The 18,805-nt window shown below is 46.5% G+C and overlaps 2 protein-coding genes across 2 annotated transcripts; both read right to left on the bottom strand.

Moving 5' to 3' along the window:
* Nucleotides 1-220: 220 nt before the first annotated feature.
* Nucleotides 221-4,311, bottom strand: LOC123399199 (probable galacturonosyltransferase 4). Its single transcript, XM_045093632.1, has 7 exons — nucleotides 3,946-4,311; nucleotides 3,752-3,853; nucleotides 3,101-3,504; nucleotides 2,307-2,566; nucleotides 1,840-2,197; nucleotides 999-1,574; nucleotides 221-803 (listed from the first exon to the last, which is right to left on the bottom strand). The coding sequence occupies exons 1-7, from the start codon at nucleotides 4,067-4,069 to the stop codon at nucleotides 528-530; spliced, it is 2,100 nt and encodes a 699-aa protein (XP_044949567.1). The 5' UTR covers nucleotides 4,070-4,311; the 3' UTR covers nucleotides 221-527.
* Nucleotides 4,312-8,381: 4,070 nt separating this feature from the next.
* Nucleotides 8,382-8,977, bottom strand: LOC123396921. The gene is made up of 2 exons (XM_045091682.1): nucleotides 8,939-8,977; nucleotides 8,382-8,790 (listed from the first exon to the last, which is right to left on the bottom strand). The coding sequence occupies exon 2, from the start codon at nucleotides 8,787-8,789 to the stop codon at nucleotides 8,382-8,384; it is 408 nt and encodes a 135-aa protein (XP_044947617.1). The 5' UTR covers nucleotide 8,790; nucleotides 8,939-8,977.
* Between the last annotated feature and the right edge of the window lie 9,828 nt (nucleotides 8,978-18,805).

Genomic DNA, 18,805 nt, shown 5'->3' with positions numbered 1-18,805 from the left:
AGCCAACAGTTCTTACTTGAAAGACACACAAACTACAAAGATCTGAAAATAACCAATAGATTTGAGGACACAAACTCCCAAAGGCCCTTCATCAGCAACGGATCAGACATCGTCAAGGCAGGAAGAAACCAAAAATACCTTATTCCAACGCTGCATCATCGTCACCACCTCATCGATGTCGCCAGAAGCAAAAGCTTAAGACAAATAAAACGAGATGAACTGGACATGATTTTGCTATCGTCTTGTTGCATTAGACAGGAGGAGTGGACTACATCCAGATTAGTAAGTACAAAAACATAATACAGCCTACGTGGCTCTTAAATGGAGCGTGTGTCTGTCTGGTTCTAAATCCTACCACTAAACGGCTGGCACCTTCACAGTTAGTCATAGGAGCAACGGGCTCCTTTACGACTGAAAAACGATAATAGTAGATGCTCTAGATATCTTACAAAACCTAGAGCATAAAGAATTAACCTATAGCAAGCTTAAAAAGAATAATGAAACCATACACGAAGTGTGTTTGCCACTCAGGGATTTATGTTGCACTCCCGTATAAACACTTGATCGTAATTGACATGCCTTGACCAGTATTTTCGGTATTTCGAAAGTCCGATCTCGAGCCAGGGTTTCAGGTTCCCGTTGTAGTGGATGACGGATGCCCGCCTGATCTCCTTTTCATTGACGTTTGGGTTGTACCCGAGCCCCAAAAGATGCCACGAGCGATCAAGCGGGAACGTGCGGTTCCAGAACGTCACAAGGCCTGCAGGGAGGCTGCCTAGCTTCCATAGTAGCCTGTCTTCATTCTGCACAAATGAGATAAGCCATGGGTAAAACACCACTGAAGAATGGGGGGATCATAGTGTTGGTGAAGTACAGGGATTTCCTGGTGGGTCAAAATACGGCAGAATAGCGAAAAGATTATTAGAGGATACACTCTGCTCAGCTCTTGGTGAAGATTTTATTTTATAATATGTTTGTTCATAAGTTCATAAACTCACCAGGTTCTGCCACGTGTGGTAGACGTCGGTGATGTTTTGCTTTCTCCACTCGGACAAATCAAACATGTTCATACCATATGCCCAACCGCAAGAGTGTGGATTAAAATTGCTGGCAATTAGAGGATTGGAGAAGTTGAGGTATTTATCAAACCTATGGAAGCTCTCTCCACAGGTCTCAACAGCACCATTGACCTTGCCTTTGAGATCTATTGACCAAAGTGCACTTAGGTCCTGCTGAACCACGGTATCATCGTCTAGAAACAATACCTTGTTGAGCTTCGGGAATATCTCAGGGAGATAGAACCTCAGATGATTGAGAATCGACAGGTATTTTGGGTTCCGGAATTTGGGATTTTCACCCGGCCTAGCCTTCCCACTCCCAAAATAGTAATCAATCATCGAACTGGATCCTAACTGCTTCAGAACTGGACTGTAGCTTGAGTTCAGCCAGGTAAACTCTTCAATGTTCTGAACCTGAACCGCAGCTTCACCCAAGGGATTAGCCAAGAACCACATCTTCATTGCAGCGTAGTTAAGCCTATCTGTCACAATGTGGAAGACATGGTTTGCTGGTTTCTGCAGAACAGAGTATTGAGTACATATTAGTGCTTTAGGTACAAACTTAAATACAGCGAAATTTATAGTACTCCCTCCATCCCGAATTACTTGTCTTACATTTGTCTAGATAGGGATGTATCTAGATATGTCTTAGTGTTAGATACATCCGTATCTAGAAAAATCCAAGACAAGTAATTTGGGACGGAGGTAATACAAAACAGAAGTCGGTTCACAGTCACTAATCAGCTGCCTGGCTAGCTATCTCATTGACCAAGTGGTATACCTTAGCATGAACAAGAGTGGAGTTAACAACCACTGCAGCAGCCAATACATTATCTGAGAAAACTGCATAGTGATGGAGTTTAGGATCTTCCAACTTTTCCGTATTTGGAAAATCCTTATTGTTGGAGTTGCTCAAATAATACTCATTTGTAAGCCGCAATGGGAGACAATGGAGTCCTTTGGGTAAAGATTTTGCCGCTAGTTGAGCTAGATAGTTGGCATCCTTTCTGTGAGATTGAAGACGCTCCTCTGTTGAGTGAAGGGATGTACGGAGCCTGTTCACAGCACCTGAGCAACCATCATGCATTCTCTTGATCCTACCCAGTGTCTGCTCCATCGCTTTTATTTTGCCATGGACACTTCATGCAACAGAAAGTTCCGTAAGTTCAGAGATAATTACCCCAATACAAAGTACAAGACACCAATAATGACAATGGAAATTCAGTAGTACAGTGAAAGAGAAAGTACTTCTGTGGAAGCATCCCATCATCGGTTGCATCACCAAGTGCTCTTTGGATATCCTTCATTCGTGCACGTAACTCCTTGGCGGTACCATGATTTCCTCTAGAAGCTAGAACGCCAAGATATGTCTTTGCTCTTATCAATTGGTCCTTGATGATTCGGATTGTAGCATCTGGGGAAGTTGCAGAATGACCAGTGCTACTTGCTGATGTGTCGAGATCAGCATTGATACTAGCATGATCAGATAATGTATCAGTGGCGCTTTCCTGGACAATTAAAGCATTAGCTGTTAGAACACAAGATCTCTTGCGACTGACTAAACAACCTACAGTATAAACATAACTACAATATAGTTTAAAATATAAGAGTGGTTTTCAGGACATCTAATCGTTCTTAACTCTGTGTTCCAGTGCTAATGTTCACAAAAAGGTAAGAAACAGACCACAGAACAGTGCCGCTGCTAAATGTGAATGAAAATAATAGGCATATCTTTGCCAATCTATTAAGATGGCTGCAGTGTCTTTGGGAGTAGTCATACAATAAATTTGACTTCTACGATAAACAATATCAGCTCTATTCCCAGTTCATTCAGTGCACAAATATTTTACTCCTTCATGCGATGAGTATGAGGTTAGGCACTGAGTAGTAATATAGATGTGATGGAACAAGGTTTAGTCCTAGGTTAGTTTTGCATCCAGGATTCAGTCTTCCAGTAATTTACCCCCCCCCCCCCCCCTAGAAGGGCAAGGGCTTGATCGTCCTTACCAACCAATAGATTAGTCTTCTCTAATAAATTGTACCTTGTCCAAAGAAGATGTCTGGTTTGTCGCAGTATGTGTTCCAGCAATGTTATTCTCTGATGCACCAGAACCATCGTTGTGCTCTACCTCAGTCGCATCCTGCAACTCTTTCTCATCCGTCCCGTGTCCATCCTGCTCTTCAGCTTCCTTGCTATCGCCAGGATCACGAAATCCATCTGCTGGTCTGTCGGTGCTAACAACTTCCTTTATCATGCCATCCTGTGTTGACTGAGCAGTGTCATTTCCCACAGCAACCACCTGGTCGGCATCCCGCGACACAGGCTCCTCCCAGGTATCAGTTTTTTCTCCTGATGGATGGCTCCTGGCTACCTCAACTGCCTGCCAGTCGTCAGTCGCCGACAGCACCCGGTTCTTGTGCTCCCCTAGCCTCTCGATCGTCAAATCTGCAAAAGCAGTTCACCCAGAGTTGCAACAAAAATCAGATGCGGTGGCCGAAGGATGACCCAACTGGCGACTGCTTCACCAAACAGATGTGCACGAAGTTGGTTTATCTGTTCTTGCTGAGGTGAAAACAGACTCAATCCTATCTCCCTACCATTTTCACGATCTACGGTCAGTGAAACGCGCGTGTTCCCTCGAGGACGAGGTTGGGCAAGCAAAACGAAAGGGGGGGAGGAAAAGCGGGCTCACCTTTGGCGAGAGAAACCTCGGACGCGGCCATATGCGGCCACACCAGATTGGAGCCGGAGCCGGAGCCGGACCCGTCCCCCCGATCGAAGGCGCCCCTGGCCACTGCAAGACAAGACGCCCAGATCAAATCAAGCAAGCACGGATCTTCGCCGCATTGCCGCCGGCGGCCGGAACCCGGGGCGAGCCGTGCGTACCGGTGGAGTCCGGGAGGGACGGGACGGGGGAGCGGCCGTAGAGGACGAGGGGCGCGAGCACGGACGCGACGAGCAGCAGCAGCACCGCGCCCCGGCACCGCCGGCCCCGACCGGCCCCCGCCATGCCCGCGGCCTCCGCAGCCGGCGAACGTAGAGCCTCAGACAGCGCACTGCACCGCCGCCGCCGCCGCCGGAGGAGGAGGGGAGGGGAGTCGCTTTTCCGGCGCGGCGGGCGCTTGATTTCGGGAAGGCCCAGGGTTCGGGCGTCGGCGCTGGGCACGCGGGGACGCGAAATTCCTGGCACTGGCAGCAGTCAGGATGGGTGGTAACGTGGGAGCGGTGCGCGGCCCATGCGATGCGTGATGCGGAGGGGTAGTAGTTTCTTTTTTCTTTCCACCGGCAGGCGGCACGGCACCTTTGCCTGCTTTTCACGCGCTGGATCGCAAGAGTTTTCTTTACCCGTGGCTCTGCTGGGTAAGATGGATTCCATGGGGATGTTCCTCTCCAGATTTGTTTTACGGTACGGAGAAGGAGTAATAATCTGAGTACTAGTACAAATATAGTGTAAGATCGTACTTGCTACTAGTACTATATTTGCTAAGCATTTGGTCAGATTTGGTTCGTTTCCTTCCCGGCGAAAAGAAGACAGTAGAAGAAAACGGAGTTGGTGTTTGGATTTGGGAGCTGTGGTTGTGTGGGCGCATGGGACACCAAGGCGTCACGGACCACACGGGTGGAGATGGATAGACCGAGTTAATGAGACCACACAGGAACAGATAGACCGGGTTGTTTTGTTTTTTATTTTAGGGTGGAGATGGACCGAATTAAATGGGTGAGACCGTGAGAGTGACACCAGTGAGAGCATCTTCAACAGTCTATATGTTCAATCGTTGGTATAAATGTTCACATCAACAACCAACATCACATCATACAAGCTCTTCAATGCAGTGTATGTTAATCGTATGTAAAATAACTAAGCGGATCCACTAAACATGGAAGAAATAACCATGCTTGCCTCGGAGCTTGTGCGTGAACCGTTCCTTCAAGTTCATACGATTTCATTATCTCTCTTCTTTTATTATGCGTCATGTCATCAAAATCATCTATGTGGCAATTTTACCAACGATGATCATACAACCATTGGAGATGCCCTGAGTAAACCATATCTTTGGAGTGACAGTTTGAGTGAGAGGGAGGAGACGAAAGGTACGTATGGTATCTTTCTTTGCGTGCTTTCCATTCACAGCCGGCACCGTTCATTCCTTGCTGCTTTCCTCTCCCGATCGGGTGATCTGCTCGATCGTGCGTACATACGTCGATTCGGATCACTACGCGCGAATCGGCAAGAACCTTCACCACGCTCGTTGCGCTCGCCGTGCCGTGTGCATGCGCGGATCCCAGGTACGTACAGGCAGTTGCAACTGCCGGGATATGCTTACGTGATAGGGTACGTTGTGAGGCCCGCGTAGCAGCTACTCGTACTCGTACTGCTAGCTGACAGCGTGGGAACAAAAGCAGGACGCAGGCAACCAAAGAGCAAAAAAGGTTTGCTTAGTTACATTGCATGGTGTCGTACGTACCGTGTGTATCGGCTTTCTCTTCTCTTTGTGTAATATACTTACTTATAATAAAAGCAGCGAATGATGATCGGGCCACGCACGGACGACAGAGAATCATCATCATCCTAGTCGCCACGCGCGCCGGCTGCCCAACCCGTGCAGCGAGCGGCCACCCCGCCCGGCATGAGCTCTTGTGCAGTGCTGCTGCACCCGTGGGGCCGTTGTGCACGAGTTTGTCAACGCATGCACCTTACCTTGCCCACCAACGTCCTCCCACACAACCACCGCCTCTCCAGAAATGTGTTGCTGGACTGTGGGCACGGCCCGACTGCCCACGCTCACAGTTACTCATTTGAACGTAATATGGTTTTGTTAGTTCCAACTAGCCCCCCCCCCCCCCCCCCCCCAAAAAAAAAACGTCTTATATTTTGACGAAAAGGGTTTTCTTCTGCTTTATACTTCCTTCATCCCAAAATAAAACGTCGCGGATTTAGTACTAAGTTAGTATAAATTTTATACTACACCGACGATGTTTATTTTGAGATAGAGAAAGTATGTAATGAAGCAATCTTTCTGGACATATCAATAAAAATGTCTTACACTTTAGTATAGAAGGAGTATTATTCATTTAAACTTGTACATATCAACACGATACCATGGTGTTGCGATCCTTGTTGTGTTTTTTTTCCTTTGATATCATTGTCCGATTCATGTATCCGCATCAAAGATTGGATCAGGCTTAAACATAGGAATGTCAGCATGTGATTTCTCCATGCATGTAGTTTCACACCGAAAGGTTGTGATATGTTTTTGATTGGTTCAGTTGTGCTATCGATTCTGATTTCCAACAAAGCCCCTTCATCGTTTACTCACCATGTCTTTCGTATATTTATTCATTTGAGTGTCTTTATTTCCTTGTCTTTGCGTCATTGCAAGCTCTTCTGGCTGATGGGTCGACCAGTCGACCTTTGTTTGTCCCGCGGCCCTACATCTGTTCTATGGAATTTTCAGTGGTGCCTCACAAAGAACATGAATGTGATTACCTGAAATTGACACGCTAAAGGTTGATTTTAATAATTAAATACAGAACAACGCAAAGTAAAATCATTGAGTTGGAAAATGTAAAATTATGCAAACTAAAAATGAAGTTGAATTTATAGTTGAGTTTTCCTAACTAAAACCTGAAGGCTTCCTTTTATCAAACTGAAAGTGGAACCCCGGTCCGAGAATGTAACTTTGTGGATTTGTCTGTTTCAACAAGGGGTACACGAAACAACAACATGGATAATAGAAAATGTTTGTAATCCTCTAACAGATGCCAATGGACCATGATGTCTCAAGACCATGTGGCTTAACTGATGAGATTTTTGTTATGGGCATCACCTCAAGACTGTCTTAATTGAAGAGAATTTTTAATCAAGAAATGCAAAGTACAACGTAGTTGTGTACACGACACCACCATCACCACACACACATACTCACATAATACCTATCATGGATCAAAGATGTAGAGCTTCAAGATAGATTAAGCGATCAATATCGTCTCGCTATCCACAAGAAAGTCACATTTCATGGATAAAATAATCCACATTAATAGGACACACAAAAGCATCAATCCCAGTGTTTGATCTGATGGGCATAGGGTACAACCTCCAACCAAATGTGATCGATGAGACTTCGATTCCTACCACAACCATCATTTGTAATGAATTACTCCATCCACGGATGTGGAGTATCCGCTCCCGAGCTCATCTGAGCTCGGGTGAACAGTAAAATCAGAAAAAATTCAAAAAATATTCAAAAATTCTGAATTGTTTCTTAGACCAACTTTGACAAATGTTCTAAGTGCATGCAAAAAATTCAGAATTTTCTGAACATGTTTCGAATTTTTTTGATTTTACTGTTCATCCGAGCTCAAATGAGCTCGGGAGCAGAAAGGCACTTTCGTCCATCCACTATATTTTTTAATTTACCGCTTTGTACAGGGACATAGTCAAACTTTTAAAATCCTGAAGAGTAATGTCTTTCCAATAAAATTGGTTTTACAAATTCTTGCTTCTACTTTCGAAGTTTGACAAACAAAAGGGGAGAGAGTGCCACGAATGTAATGGTGTGGATTTTCTGCGATTCATTTAATCTCAATTATTATTTTGAATTCTATCCCTTTTCATTCCGGCTCAATTGGACTTGTGGCACTTTGAAGTGATGGGAAACTATAGAGGAAAATTTGTGGATGTCTATAAATTTTTATGCTCCGAGACATAGGGCCTTAAAAACTACAACTATAAATGTTTCATTACACAAAAGAATAGAGGTCATGAGTAATAATGTGGTACTGCTCACTTGTCTATTGTTTTGTTTTGCATTTACGCTAGACAAAAATAATCAAAAAACCGCATAGCCTCAAGAAATATCGATGAAAACATACTCTTCAATAACTTGTCAATATGTGAGTTGTATTCCACTTTTTTCCTAATGTAACCATATGCTAAGATGGTCATCTTTAAACCTTGAGTAATGCAAGAACTTATTTGCAAAAAGAAAAGAGATAAGACTGCCATCTAAAACATGATATTTAAATACGGTAAATGAGTAGGTTTCAGATGGATGTGTTTGTGGTTTGGAAATTTTGACCTAGGGTCTTGAGAGAATGTGTAACTATTTAGAAACAAGACTTGTGATTATTAAAGCGATGCTTAAAAATGAAGGGAGCGTAAAAAAATTCTTGGCAGCAATCATCATATATACAGAAGCAAATTGATCGTGATCATCAACAGGCCCGTGCCAACCCAGGCCAGCTTCACGAGGCCGGTGGGCCGCCCAGGCGGCGCCGCGCACTGAATGCCACGTGGGGCCACCGGCCCACGCCATGCATCGTCACACCGCCGACGCGGAGGGCGGCCCGGCGCCCCTGATCGCCGATCGCCAGACGGGGTCCACCTCGCCGTCGGCGGCGGCGGCGAGCCAGGCGTCGACGTCGTCGAAGAGCGCGCGCTGCTTGCTGGGCGGCGGCGGCGAGACGAGGCGGTCGCCCGGCACGCCGATGGCCGCGGCGCCGCCGTCGACGAGGGAGCGGAAGAAGACGTCCCGCAGCTCCCAGCCGCCGCCGGCGACGCCGAGCCCGCCGCGGCACTTCTGCCACGGGAACTGGAACACCCCCGGCGGCCTCCGCCACGCCTCCCCGGCGTCGGCCGCCGCCACCGCCTCGTCGAAGGGGAAGTCCGCCGCGTCCGGCTCCTCCCGCGCGCGCTTCCTCGCCCCGCCGCCCTCCGGCCGCCGATCCATGCTGCAGGCTGAGGGGCACTGCGTCATGAAACCGAACATGCATCGACGACATTGATCAATCCGGCCGGCGTCTCGACGACCTGACCTGACCTTCAAATCATATGCATATCGTACGCATGGCGGCGACGGCATGCACGCAAGCAACGCACCTGAGACGAGACGAGAGGCCTGATGGAGACGACGAAGGAGAGCGCCCGTCGACGTCGCAATGTCGAGCTCCTGGGAACGGGGGTGGTGGGAGTATATAACGGTGGAGAGGGAGAGATGGGGGGAGCGGAGCATGCATTGTGTGTTCATGCAGAATGTACCGATGGAGACGTGCACGCCAGGCCCAGGGCGGCCCGTGCAGCTTGCTAGCCGGTGCATGCTCCGCTCAAGGATAAGAAAAAAATGCTAACGAATGCATTTTTCCTTCTTTTTTTTTTTGAAACTCTAACGAATGCATGCTAGTAACTCGCTGTGCTGGTTTAACAAACGTTGTTGCCTGGATTCGTTGGCGAGATGGGTGGGGCGTTCGGCTTTTTTGTCTCTTTTTTTTTAGAAACACCTGTGATTTCACTCATACTCGTAACGATTACTATGACTAAGAATTACAATGTAATCTTTTTAAAACATCTTCTTCGAGATATCAATCTCTACTAGAAGAAATAGTTCAAAGATTTCGATAAAGATGCTGCAATTAGACTGAAACAATAAGGATGTTGTCACTCTTTCAACCACACGAACATTATTAATAATGGTTTTCAGAAACGTCTTGAGTCCCATCCAGAAAGATGGAAAGCCTTGATCGATGACTCCATAAAAAATCAAACCAACAAAAAAGGTTTGACACATCAAAATAACTCATCGGATCTGCAATGATAGAAAACTCTCTAATCTTATGGCACCGCCAAAAGAAAAAGAGTAAATTTATTTTCACAAAAAGAACAATGATCGCTAGTCATTGACGGAAAAAGAAGAACTCTTGAAAATGCAAAGTGTCCGAAGGTGAGGAGATATAAAATTCACCGGCGTTTGGTTTCTTGTCGATGGAACAAGGTGTGTTTGTGGGTATGTTGATCGTGATCATAGTAACACCAACAAGATGGGGGCCTTGATACCTTTTTTATCTGATTTTTAAGCATGACAAATTGAACATTTTTTATGACAAATTTTATTCGTCAAGGATGACAAGTTTAGTTGGCAAGCATGCCAAATCCGCCTTAGTCCATTTATTTGTCAGAAAATAGCCATGCTTGCAAATTAAAATTTTCATAATCACGGCATTATAAATGGCCATAAATAAGTCAGATTTGCCATGCCTAAAAACCTGACATTAGATTTTTTGCGTTTCTGTTTTTTACGATAACAGAAACATGATGAAGATGGAGTAAGTAAAACCTCCCCCAATATCACTATGATCACATCAACATAGCAACGAGATCCACTCTCTTTTGTGAACTGTGGAGTATATATTTCTGAACAAGTCATGGCTGGAACGTAACTGGATCCTTTTGGTGGAGAATCACCTCCAGCAGCCGAGCAGAACAACCCAAAATCTCTACTATTAAAGGGGATCTGCCGTCGTGATGGTTCGACCTCTCGTTCGCTCGTCCCCCTGCCCCCCCCCACCCCACCACCCACCCTCCTCGTACTCGAATCAGGAAAACCCACGACGGGATCCCGCACTCCCCGACCCCATCCCCGCACTCGTGCGAACCGCTCCTCTCGCGCAGCCGCACCACCCCCGCGCCTCCACCGCGCCCTCCCCCTTCCCACCGGCCCTCCTCGCTGTCGCCATCGCCCTCGCGGCTCCTTTCCCCGTCGCCGAACCGCTCCCACGCTCGCGCAGCCGCCGGTGCCACCGCTCGCCCCCGCCCCCACCGATGCCGCCGCTCGCCCCCGTCACTGCCGGTAGCGCCGCTTGCCCACGCCCCCGCCGGTGCCGCCGCTCGCCCACGTCCCCGCCGGTGCCACCGCTCGCCCCCGCCCCCGCCGGTGCGGCCCGCTCGACTAGGCGCCCACTCGGCCCGCCCTCGTCCGTGCCGCCTGAGCCCCCGTCCGCACCCGCCGGTGCCGCCTGAGCCCCGACCATGCCTCCAACGCCACCAGAACCGTCTCTCATTCATGCACAGTCGGTATTACCTCTTCTTGACTCTGAGGATCTCGTTGGACATGGATATGAGGCGGGTGAACTGATTGCCGCGCGGTGAAATCCGAGGCCACACACAGGACGCACGGACGGTGCTTCCCCAATCTCCCGTCGCGACAAGGCACTGGTGGACTCCATCCTCCCTGGTTTTGCTTCCAAAGGTCGTCTGCTCATCCCCAGGATCCCCTCTTATGTGCTGAGTTGATGTTTGTTAAACTTTTTAGACATTTTGTTTTGGAAAGTTCAGTCTTTAGATCATCCGTAGAATTGAGTATCTTGTTGACAAGGGAAATTTCAAGGCTAAGAGAAGCCGTTTGCACTGCTAAATTTTGTTCACCATTTGTCATGTACACGTTGATATACTCTTCACAAGAGAACATAAGTTTCCAAAAATCTATTATTTTCTGCTTGGAGGGTAACACAAAAATAAGCTTCACTAATTTCTTTCCACATGCCCTATTTCGAGATAGTTTGTTCTTCAGTGAGTTTTTTAACTTATCTATGGTGTGTTTGAGTAAAAGGTTATACTGTCTTTGTCTTTATAACACTGAAAAGTAATTTCAAAGTTACATTTGTCAATTTAATAGAATTCGTTTGAGCTCAACAAGGAGGAACGCCCCCCGGGGAATGTTGATATTGAGCTAGGTTTGCAAGGCGATGTATCAGGTACCGCACAACCAGGTTTGGATGGCTTCTTTGAACAGGTGCATCATTTTCCTTTTCTGTATTTTCGAGTCTCTTTCTGTGTGAACATAGCCGGTAGAATTCATGTGGCATGATTTTCTTATTGTAAGTTGAACTCTGTGTTATTATGACATTCAGGTTAGGGAGATTGAGAAGTTGCTTGAGACCTTGGCAAAACTACTCAAGGATCTTCAGGTGAGTAAAGAGTACCAAATTGGAGTTGTTCAATTTATCTAAGTTCAAATATTAGGGTCTCCTATACGAGTTTGGACCAACAAACCTCAGTAATATCATACTTCACAGTTTGTGGCTTTCTATACTGTCAAGTGTCACATATGGCCATATGCCTATACGATGCCAATCAAGTGTTGTTTCCTTTAAATTTAGAGTGTACCGGCTTCCATCGTAACAAGAAAGCAAATAAGTTGATCTTTAAATAATGTTATTTATCCCCAAAATGAGTTTAATTGAACGGTTATTTGAAAAATCTGGCCACCATGCGCCCATCCTCAATCAACACAACGCTATCGCGCAGCTACAACCAATGCGCTCCCCTCGGGCGGCCGGCCTCGCACCTTCAGGCCACTGGAGGCGTCACCGGACATTCGCTGCTCTAGGTCATAATCCGCCGCTGCCGGCGCCGGCCTCGTCGCTTGGGGAACAGATCGAGCCGAGTTGAAGAGGCACACGAGGGGCTCGGAGCTGGTTTATATCTGCACGTCACTAATTTATCACCTTCTGAAGGTTCTTTTTAATTCCACACACCTTGCCTGAGCTGAACCTTTTCACCTATTGGCACTTGCAAAAGCTGCTGCTAGAGTATGGACAGATGGACAAAAGAAGAGAGTGCACGTATACATGTTCTTGAGGACTGGGACCATTGAGGAGAAGGTTGTCAACTCCAAATCTTGTATCTTTCATATCTTTTAAATTCTTTTCCATTACGAAGAAATACTGAGTTGCTGGTTACTTTTTTGTGCTGACAATATGATATGCCACATTCAACTATAGGTATATCAGCATCAAATGGAAAAAGAAGGCACCCGGAAAGTTATTCAGAAGGAACAAGTGAACCAAGTACCTGGAGTGATCTTTTGCTTTCTTTCGATCCTTAAAATGGCCAAATACATTGATTTCTCACTTCTCTGTTTCACTTTTACAGGGCAACTCTATCTCAACAGACGATCCGCGTGATCTTTTTACTCTTGATGAACAATTTAGATGAACTCTGCTTGTCCTTTTTAGCTTGTACCTAACCCTTCTTTTTTCGTCATTTTGTTTTGTTCTGTTAATTATTCAGAAAATAGTTTAAAAAATCAATTCAATACACCTGCAAACCTTGGATTACGTTTACACTTATTGTTCGTTTGGTTGGCATACTTCCGATTACATTGGCCAGAGGAGCCCATGTGTGTAGGTCTGGCTAGCACGAGCCTGGTGCCATTGGACACTGTTGTCGAGAGCCATATCCAACAAGCAGATAGGCTAGAGGTTGTCGGGTGGCACCAGCAGCCTCACCGGCTCTGCCCTGTGTATGGTTTCAACATGTGTTTCTTAGTCTTCGTTGCTGATAAAACCATTAGTTGTCTTTCTTTAGAATCATTGTCTGTCAACTGGGCTATGACTTCCAGTAGTTAGCATCATTAGGTTCAGACCATTGTGTTTGATTTATTTTCAGTATCTTGCGTGTTCGTGACCCCTATAAGATTGTTACCCATGTTGACTCTACAAGGGGCAACACCAAACCAGCGAGCCTGAGGCGCCGTTGGCCATGGATAGGGGTGGCCGTTATAACATATGGATAATATGCACATGGAAGGTGTTATGATAATCATCACTAATATCTATTAGTATTATCATCTAATATATGTTTGTCTCCGAAAAAGAATATAATTGTTGTTTCTTAAATATGCAGGTTGATTTGAACAAAGTAAATTTTTTGTACCAGAAGTATTTTGCCACGTGAATTGAAGTGCAATATATGGGTATATTGCCCATCAGAGTTTGGCTGCTATTCACCAGATAAATATGAGCATAAACATCAGGATGATATTGGTCTGTGGATTTCACCAGAAGTCTGTCACGCCCAAGATGTGAACCTATCCTCAATTTGACACGGGGCCTCGTCAGGGATAGAAGCGCATATCGTCATGTCGCAAGAATGGATATCGTTACAAGTACATGTACTGAAAAGAAGAGATATATAATAGAATTGGCTTACACTTGCCACAAGCTACATCAGAGTCACAACAGTACAATACATATTCATCAAGAGTAAGAGTAGGGTCCGACTACGGACGAAAACAAACGACAAAAGAAGAACGACGTCCATCCTTGCTATCCCAGGCTGCCGGCCTGGAACCCATCCTAGATCGATGATGATGAAGAATAAGAAGCAACTCCAAATGAACAATCAACGCACTCGCGTCAAGTAACCTTTACCTGTACCTGCAACTAGTGTTGTAGTAATCTGTGAGCCACAAGGGGCTCAGCAATCTCATTTCCAAAGGTATCAAGACTAGCAAAGCTTAATGGGTGATATATGGTTAAGTGGTGAGGTTACAGCAGCGACTAAGCATTTATATGGTGGCGAACTTATGACTACAAGAAATAAGAGGGGGATGATCTACGCATAACGGACGTGAACTACTGATGATCAAATGAATGATCCTGAACACCAACCTACGCCTGACATAACCCCACCGTGTCCTCGATCGGAGAAGGAACTCACGAAAAAGACAGTCACGGTTACGCACTCAGTTGGCATATTTTAATTAATTAACTTCAAGTTATCTAGAACCAGTGTTAAACAAAGCTTCCACGTTGCCACATAACCGCGGGCACAGCTTTCCGAAAAGATTTAACCCTGCAGGGGTGCTCCAACTAGTCCATCACAAATTACCACAAGCCGCATAGAAATCCTCAATCACGAAGCTCGCGATCTCGTCGGATTCCCTAGTGGAAAACCTCAACTCTGAGATTACCCAAAGCATCAACGGAATCCCGATGCACAAGATATCTCGTGAAAGGTAAAACTAATCCAGCAAGGCCACCCGGTGTGTCGACGAACCCGATAGGAGCCGCGTATCTCGTTCTCAGGACACACCGTCTATGCGTAGTGGACGGTAGCCAAACCTCGAGTGGCCCCGAGGTGGCACTGCCGACTGCTAGGTGGGTGGACCAACACTCATGCGGAGCACTGGCCCGAGGGGGTTGATTAAATTATCCTCGGGTTAATTACTCCCTATGGAGTTCATTAATTATTAGGCAAATGTTGTACCAAAGTTGGGCCTTGCCAGACCAGCTTTAATCTAAAACGAATTATCAAGGGGGTCCCCATAACAACCCCGATCGTGTTAGGAGCGCTCAATTATGGAACATAACACCAGTAGCCGAAACTAAGGGGGCAAAGGTGGAACAAAACACCAGGCTAGAAAGGCCGAGCCTTCCACCTTTTACCAAGTATATAGGTGCATTAAATTAAATAGCATTTAATATGGTGATATGACAAGGGACCCATGTTATCACATGGAAGCATCTACACCTGCAACTAGCAACGCTAACAACGAGGTTAAGCAAGCAGTAACATTGCCAATCAGTGGTTTGCTAGGTCGAACAGGTTGAAGGTTTCATGGCATTGTTGAGAGGCTGATATTTAACAAGTGGTAGGCAACGAGACATAAACGATAGAAGCGATAAAACTAGCATGGCAATGATAGTAATGGTATCTGGGGAAATGGTCATCTTGCCTGAGATCCCACTTGGAAGAAGAATGCCTCCGTGGAGCAGACGAACAAACGTAGTCGAACGGGTCCTCACATTCCGACATGCTTGCGGAACTCTATCGAGATGGAGCAAACTGGAAACAAACATCAACACAAATATGCACCACATGATGCATAACCTACTATGATGCATGATCAGTTCATTGATGCAAGGGATGGCATGGCAATTCACCTCACGCAAACACTACACATTAAATGAAGCTCGATATGCAACGGGTTGCATATCGACGAAACTCCACGTTTAATTATTAGTTCACTCCCGATTATTTAACACGCAATATTAAATGTTGTTAACATGGCAAGGGGTGAGCGATGATCCTACATGACATCCTAGTCGGGTAACACGCGAAACATAGGTTGGAGCTACGACATAAGAAACATGCAACACACGATTATATGCCATGAATGCGTTATGCATGCAAGTTCAACCACGGCAAGAAGGGAGAGAAGCAGGTGTCGCCACGGCAAGCGAAAGGGAAACTGTGTCGGCAAGATGGAAACGATGCCACGGCAACGTACCTATCCCGATACTCAACGAGATATAGGTGCCACGATCTGGAAGCGTGTGCGGGAACACTATATAAGAATGGGGTGATCCCGTATATCGGGTTCCCATGTGTCGGGTCACAACAAAAGTGAGACAACGTGCTACGACAACATACGACGCAAAACATACATTCATACATCACATGCACACGGTCACGACAATGTTCCACCGGTATACCTTCGAGGCATGCAATTCGGAGGGGTTCGGTTCGGTGAAGGGGAACAACGGTCGTCGAGGAAGTTGTGGAAGTAGTCGTACTCGTCTCGTCGACGGTAGTCGTTCTCTCGGCGTCGTGGTTCACGGTCTTCGGCGTCGGTAGTCGAACTCGTTTCCGGGGTCGTCGGGGACGTAGTTGTTGTCGTGGTACTCGGGTCTCGTCGGAACCATGAAGGCGGGAATGGCGCACGCGGCGGCGGCAAACAGCAGCACACGCAACGGCATCTACTAGCATGTAAGCTACGGCAACTAGCGAGCTAGCAGGCATGCAAACTACAGCAGCAGCTAACAGCTAATAGCACTAAGCCATCTAGCAGCAAACTACAAGAAGCAACATCTAGCTAGGCAACAGCAAGCAGCGGGACAACAATCATCTACATCACTAAGAAACAGCAAAAGGCAACGCGCAGGCAGGCAACAGCACTAGCAACAGCAAAGCAGCAAGCGGCGGCAGCAAGCAATAGCAGCAGCTATCGACACATCAACAGCAACAGTAAGCAGCAGCAAAACGCAGCAGCAACAACAAGGCAACACAGCTATGGCACAAAACGGCACCACGGCAGTAGGCAAGGCAGCATCATGCAACGGCAACGGCTCCAGCTAGCTAGCTAGCAGCGCAAGGCAACGACAGTAACAACATCGCAGCAACAGCAAAAACGCAGCAGCGGCAGCGGCGCATCGGCACAGCTCGACACGGGACCATCAATTCGGCAGCAAATCACTACGCAACAGCATCAGCTAGTTGGTAGCATGCTGTCACGCCCAAGATGCGACCCTATCCTCAATTTGGCACGAATGCCTCGTCAGGGATAGAAGCGCATCTCGTCGTGTCGCAGGAATGGATATAGTTACAAGTACATGTACTGAAAAGAAGAGATATATATAGAATTGGCTTACACTCGCCACAAGCTACATCAGAGTCACATCAGTACATTACATATTCATCAAGAGTAAGAGCAGGGTCCGACTACGGACGAAAACAAACAACAAAAGAAGAACGACATCCATCCTTGCTATCCCAGGCTGCCGGCTTGGAACCCATCCTAGATCGATGAAGAAGAAGAAGAAGAAGAAGAAGAAGCAACTCCAAACGATCAATCAACACGCTCCTGTCAAGTAACCTTTACCTGTACCTGCAACTGGTGTTGTAGTAATCTGTGAGCCACAGGGGACTCAACAATCTCATTTCCAAAGGTATCAAGACTAGCAAAGCTTAATGGGTGAGGCATGGTTAAGTGGTGAGGTTGCAGCAGCGGCTAAGCATATATTTGGTGGCTAAACTTATGAGTACAAGAAATAAGAGGGGGAAGATCTACGCATAACGGACATGTCTACTGATGATCAAATGAATGATCCTGAACACCTACCTACGTCAGACATAACCCCACCGTGTCCTCGTTCGGAGTAAGAACTCACGAAAGAGACAGTCACGGTTACGCACACAGTTGGCATGTTTTAAATAAGTCAACTTCAAGTTATCTAGAACCAGTGTTAAACAAAGCTTCCACTTTGCCACATAACCGCGGGCACGGCTTTCCGAAAAGATTTAACCCTGCAGGGGTGCTGCAACTAGTCCATCACAAATTACCACAAGCCGCATAGAAATCCTCAATCACGAAGCTCGCAATCTCGTCGGATTCCTTAGTGGAAAACCTCAACTCTGAGATTACCCAAAGCATCACCGGAATCCCGATGCACAAGATATCTCGTCAAAGGTAAAACTAATCCAGCAAGGCCGCCCGACGTGTCGACGATCTCGATAGGAGTCGCGTACCTCGTTCTCAGGACACGGCGGATGGAAAAGCCTACAGGTACCAAACCTCGAGTTGCCCCGTGGTGGCCCCGCAGTCTGTCCATTTTGGACCAACATTCATGAGGAGCACTGGCCCGGGGGTTGATTAAATTATCCTCGGGTCAATTACTCCCTATGTAGTTATTTAGTTACTAGGAAAATGTAGTACCAAAGTTGGGCCCTGCCAGACCAGCTTAAATCTAAAACGAATTATCAAGGGGGTCCCCATAACAACCCCGATCGTGTTAGGAGCGCTCAATTATGGAACATAACACCGGTAGCCGAAAGTAAGGGGGCAAAGGTGGAACAAAAACACCAGGATAGAAAGGCCGATCCTTCCACCTTTTACCACATATATAGGTGCATTAAATTAAATACAATTAAAATATGGTGATATAACAAGGAACCCATGTTATCACATGTAAGCAACTGCACCTGCAACTAGCAACGCTAACAACATGGTTAAGCAAGCGGTAACATAGCCAATCAGTGGTTTGCTAGGTCGAACAGGTTAAAGGTAATCGTGGCATTGTTGAGAGGCTGATATTAAACATGTGGTAGGCAACGAGACATAAACGATAGAAGCGGTAAAAACTAGCATGGCAATGATAGTAATGGTATGTGGGGAAATGGTCATCCTGCCTAAGATCTCGCTTGGAAGAAGAACAACTCCGCGGAGTCGGCAAGCCAACGTAGTCGAACGGGTCCTCACATTCTGACACGCTTGCGGAACTCTATCGGAACGGAGCAAACCGGAAACAAACATCAACACAAATATTCACCACACGATGCACAACATGATGCATAACCTACTATGATGCATGATCAATTCAAAGATGCAAGGGATGGCATGGCAATTCA

The sequence above is a fragment of the Hordeum vulgare genome, chromosome 5H, assembly GCF_904849725.1.
Source record: "Hordeum vulgare subsp. vulgare chromosome 5H, MorexV3_pseudomolecules_assembly, whole genome shotgun sequence".
NCBI lineage: Eukaryota > Viridiplantae > Streptophyta > Magnoliopsida > Poales > Poaceae > Hordeum > Hordeum vulgare.
Note: the sequence above shows the minus strand (reverse complement) of the source record. Positions and strands in the feature narration are given on the sequence as shown.

Coding starts and splice junctions, on each gene's coding strand:
- LOC123399199 (XM_045093632.1), bottom strand. CDS start 4,069: ATGGCGGGGGCCGGTCGGGGCCGGCGGTGCCGGGGCGCGGTGCTGCTG. Junction 3,505..3,751: donor CGAGGTTTCTCTCGCCAAAG/GTGAGCCCGCTT, acceptor CTGCTTTTGCAG/ATTTGACGATCGAGAGGCTA. Junction 1,575..1,839: donor CCACTCTTGTTCATGCTAAG/GTATACCACTTG, acceptor TCTGTTCTGCAG/AAACCAGCAAACCATGTCTT.
- LOC123396921 (XM_045091682.1), bottom strand. CDS start 8,789: ATGGATCGGCGGCCGGAGGGCGGCGGGGCGAGGAAGCGCGCGCGGGAG.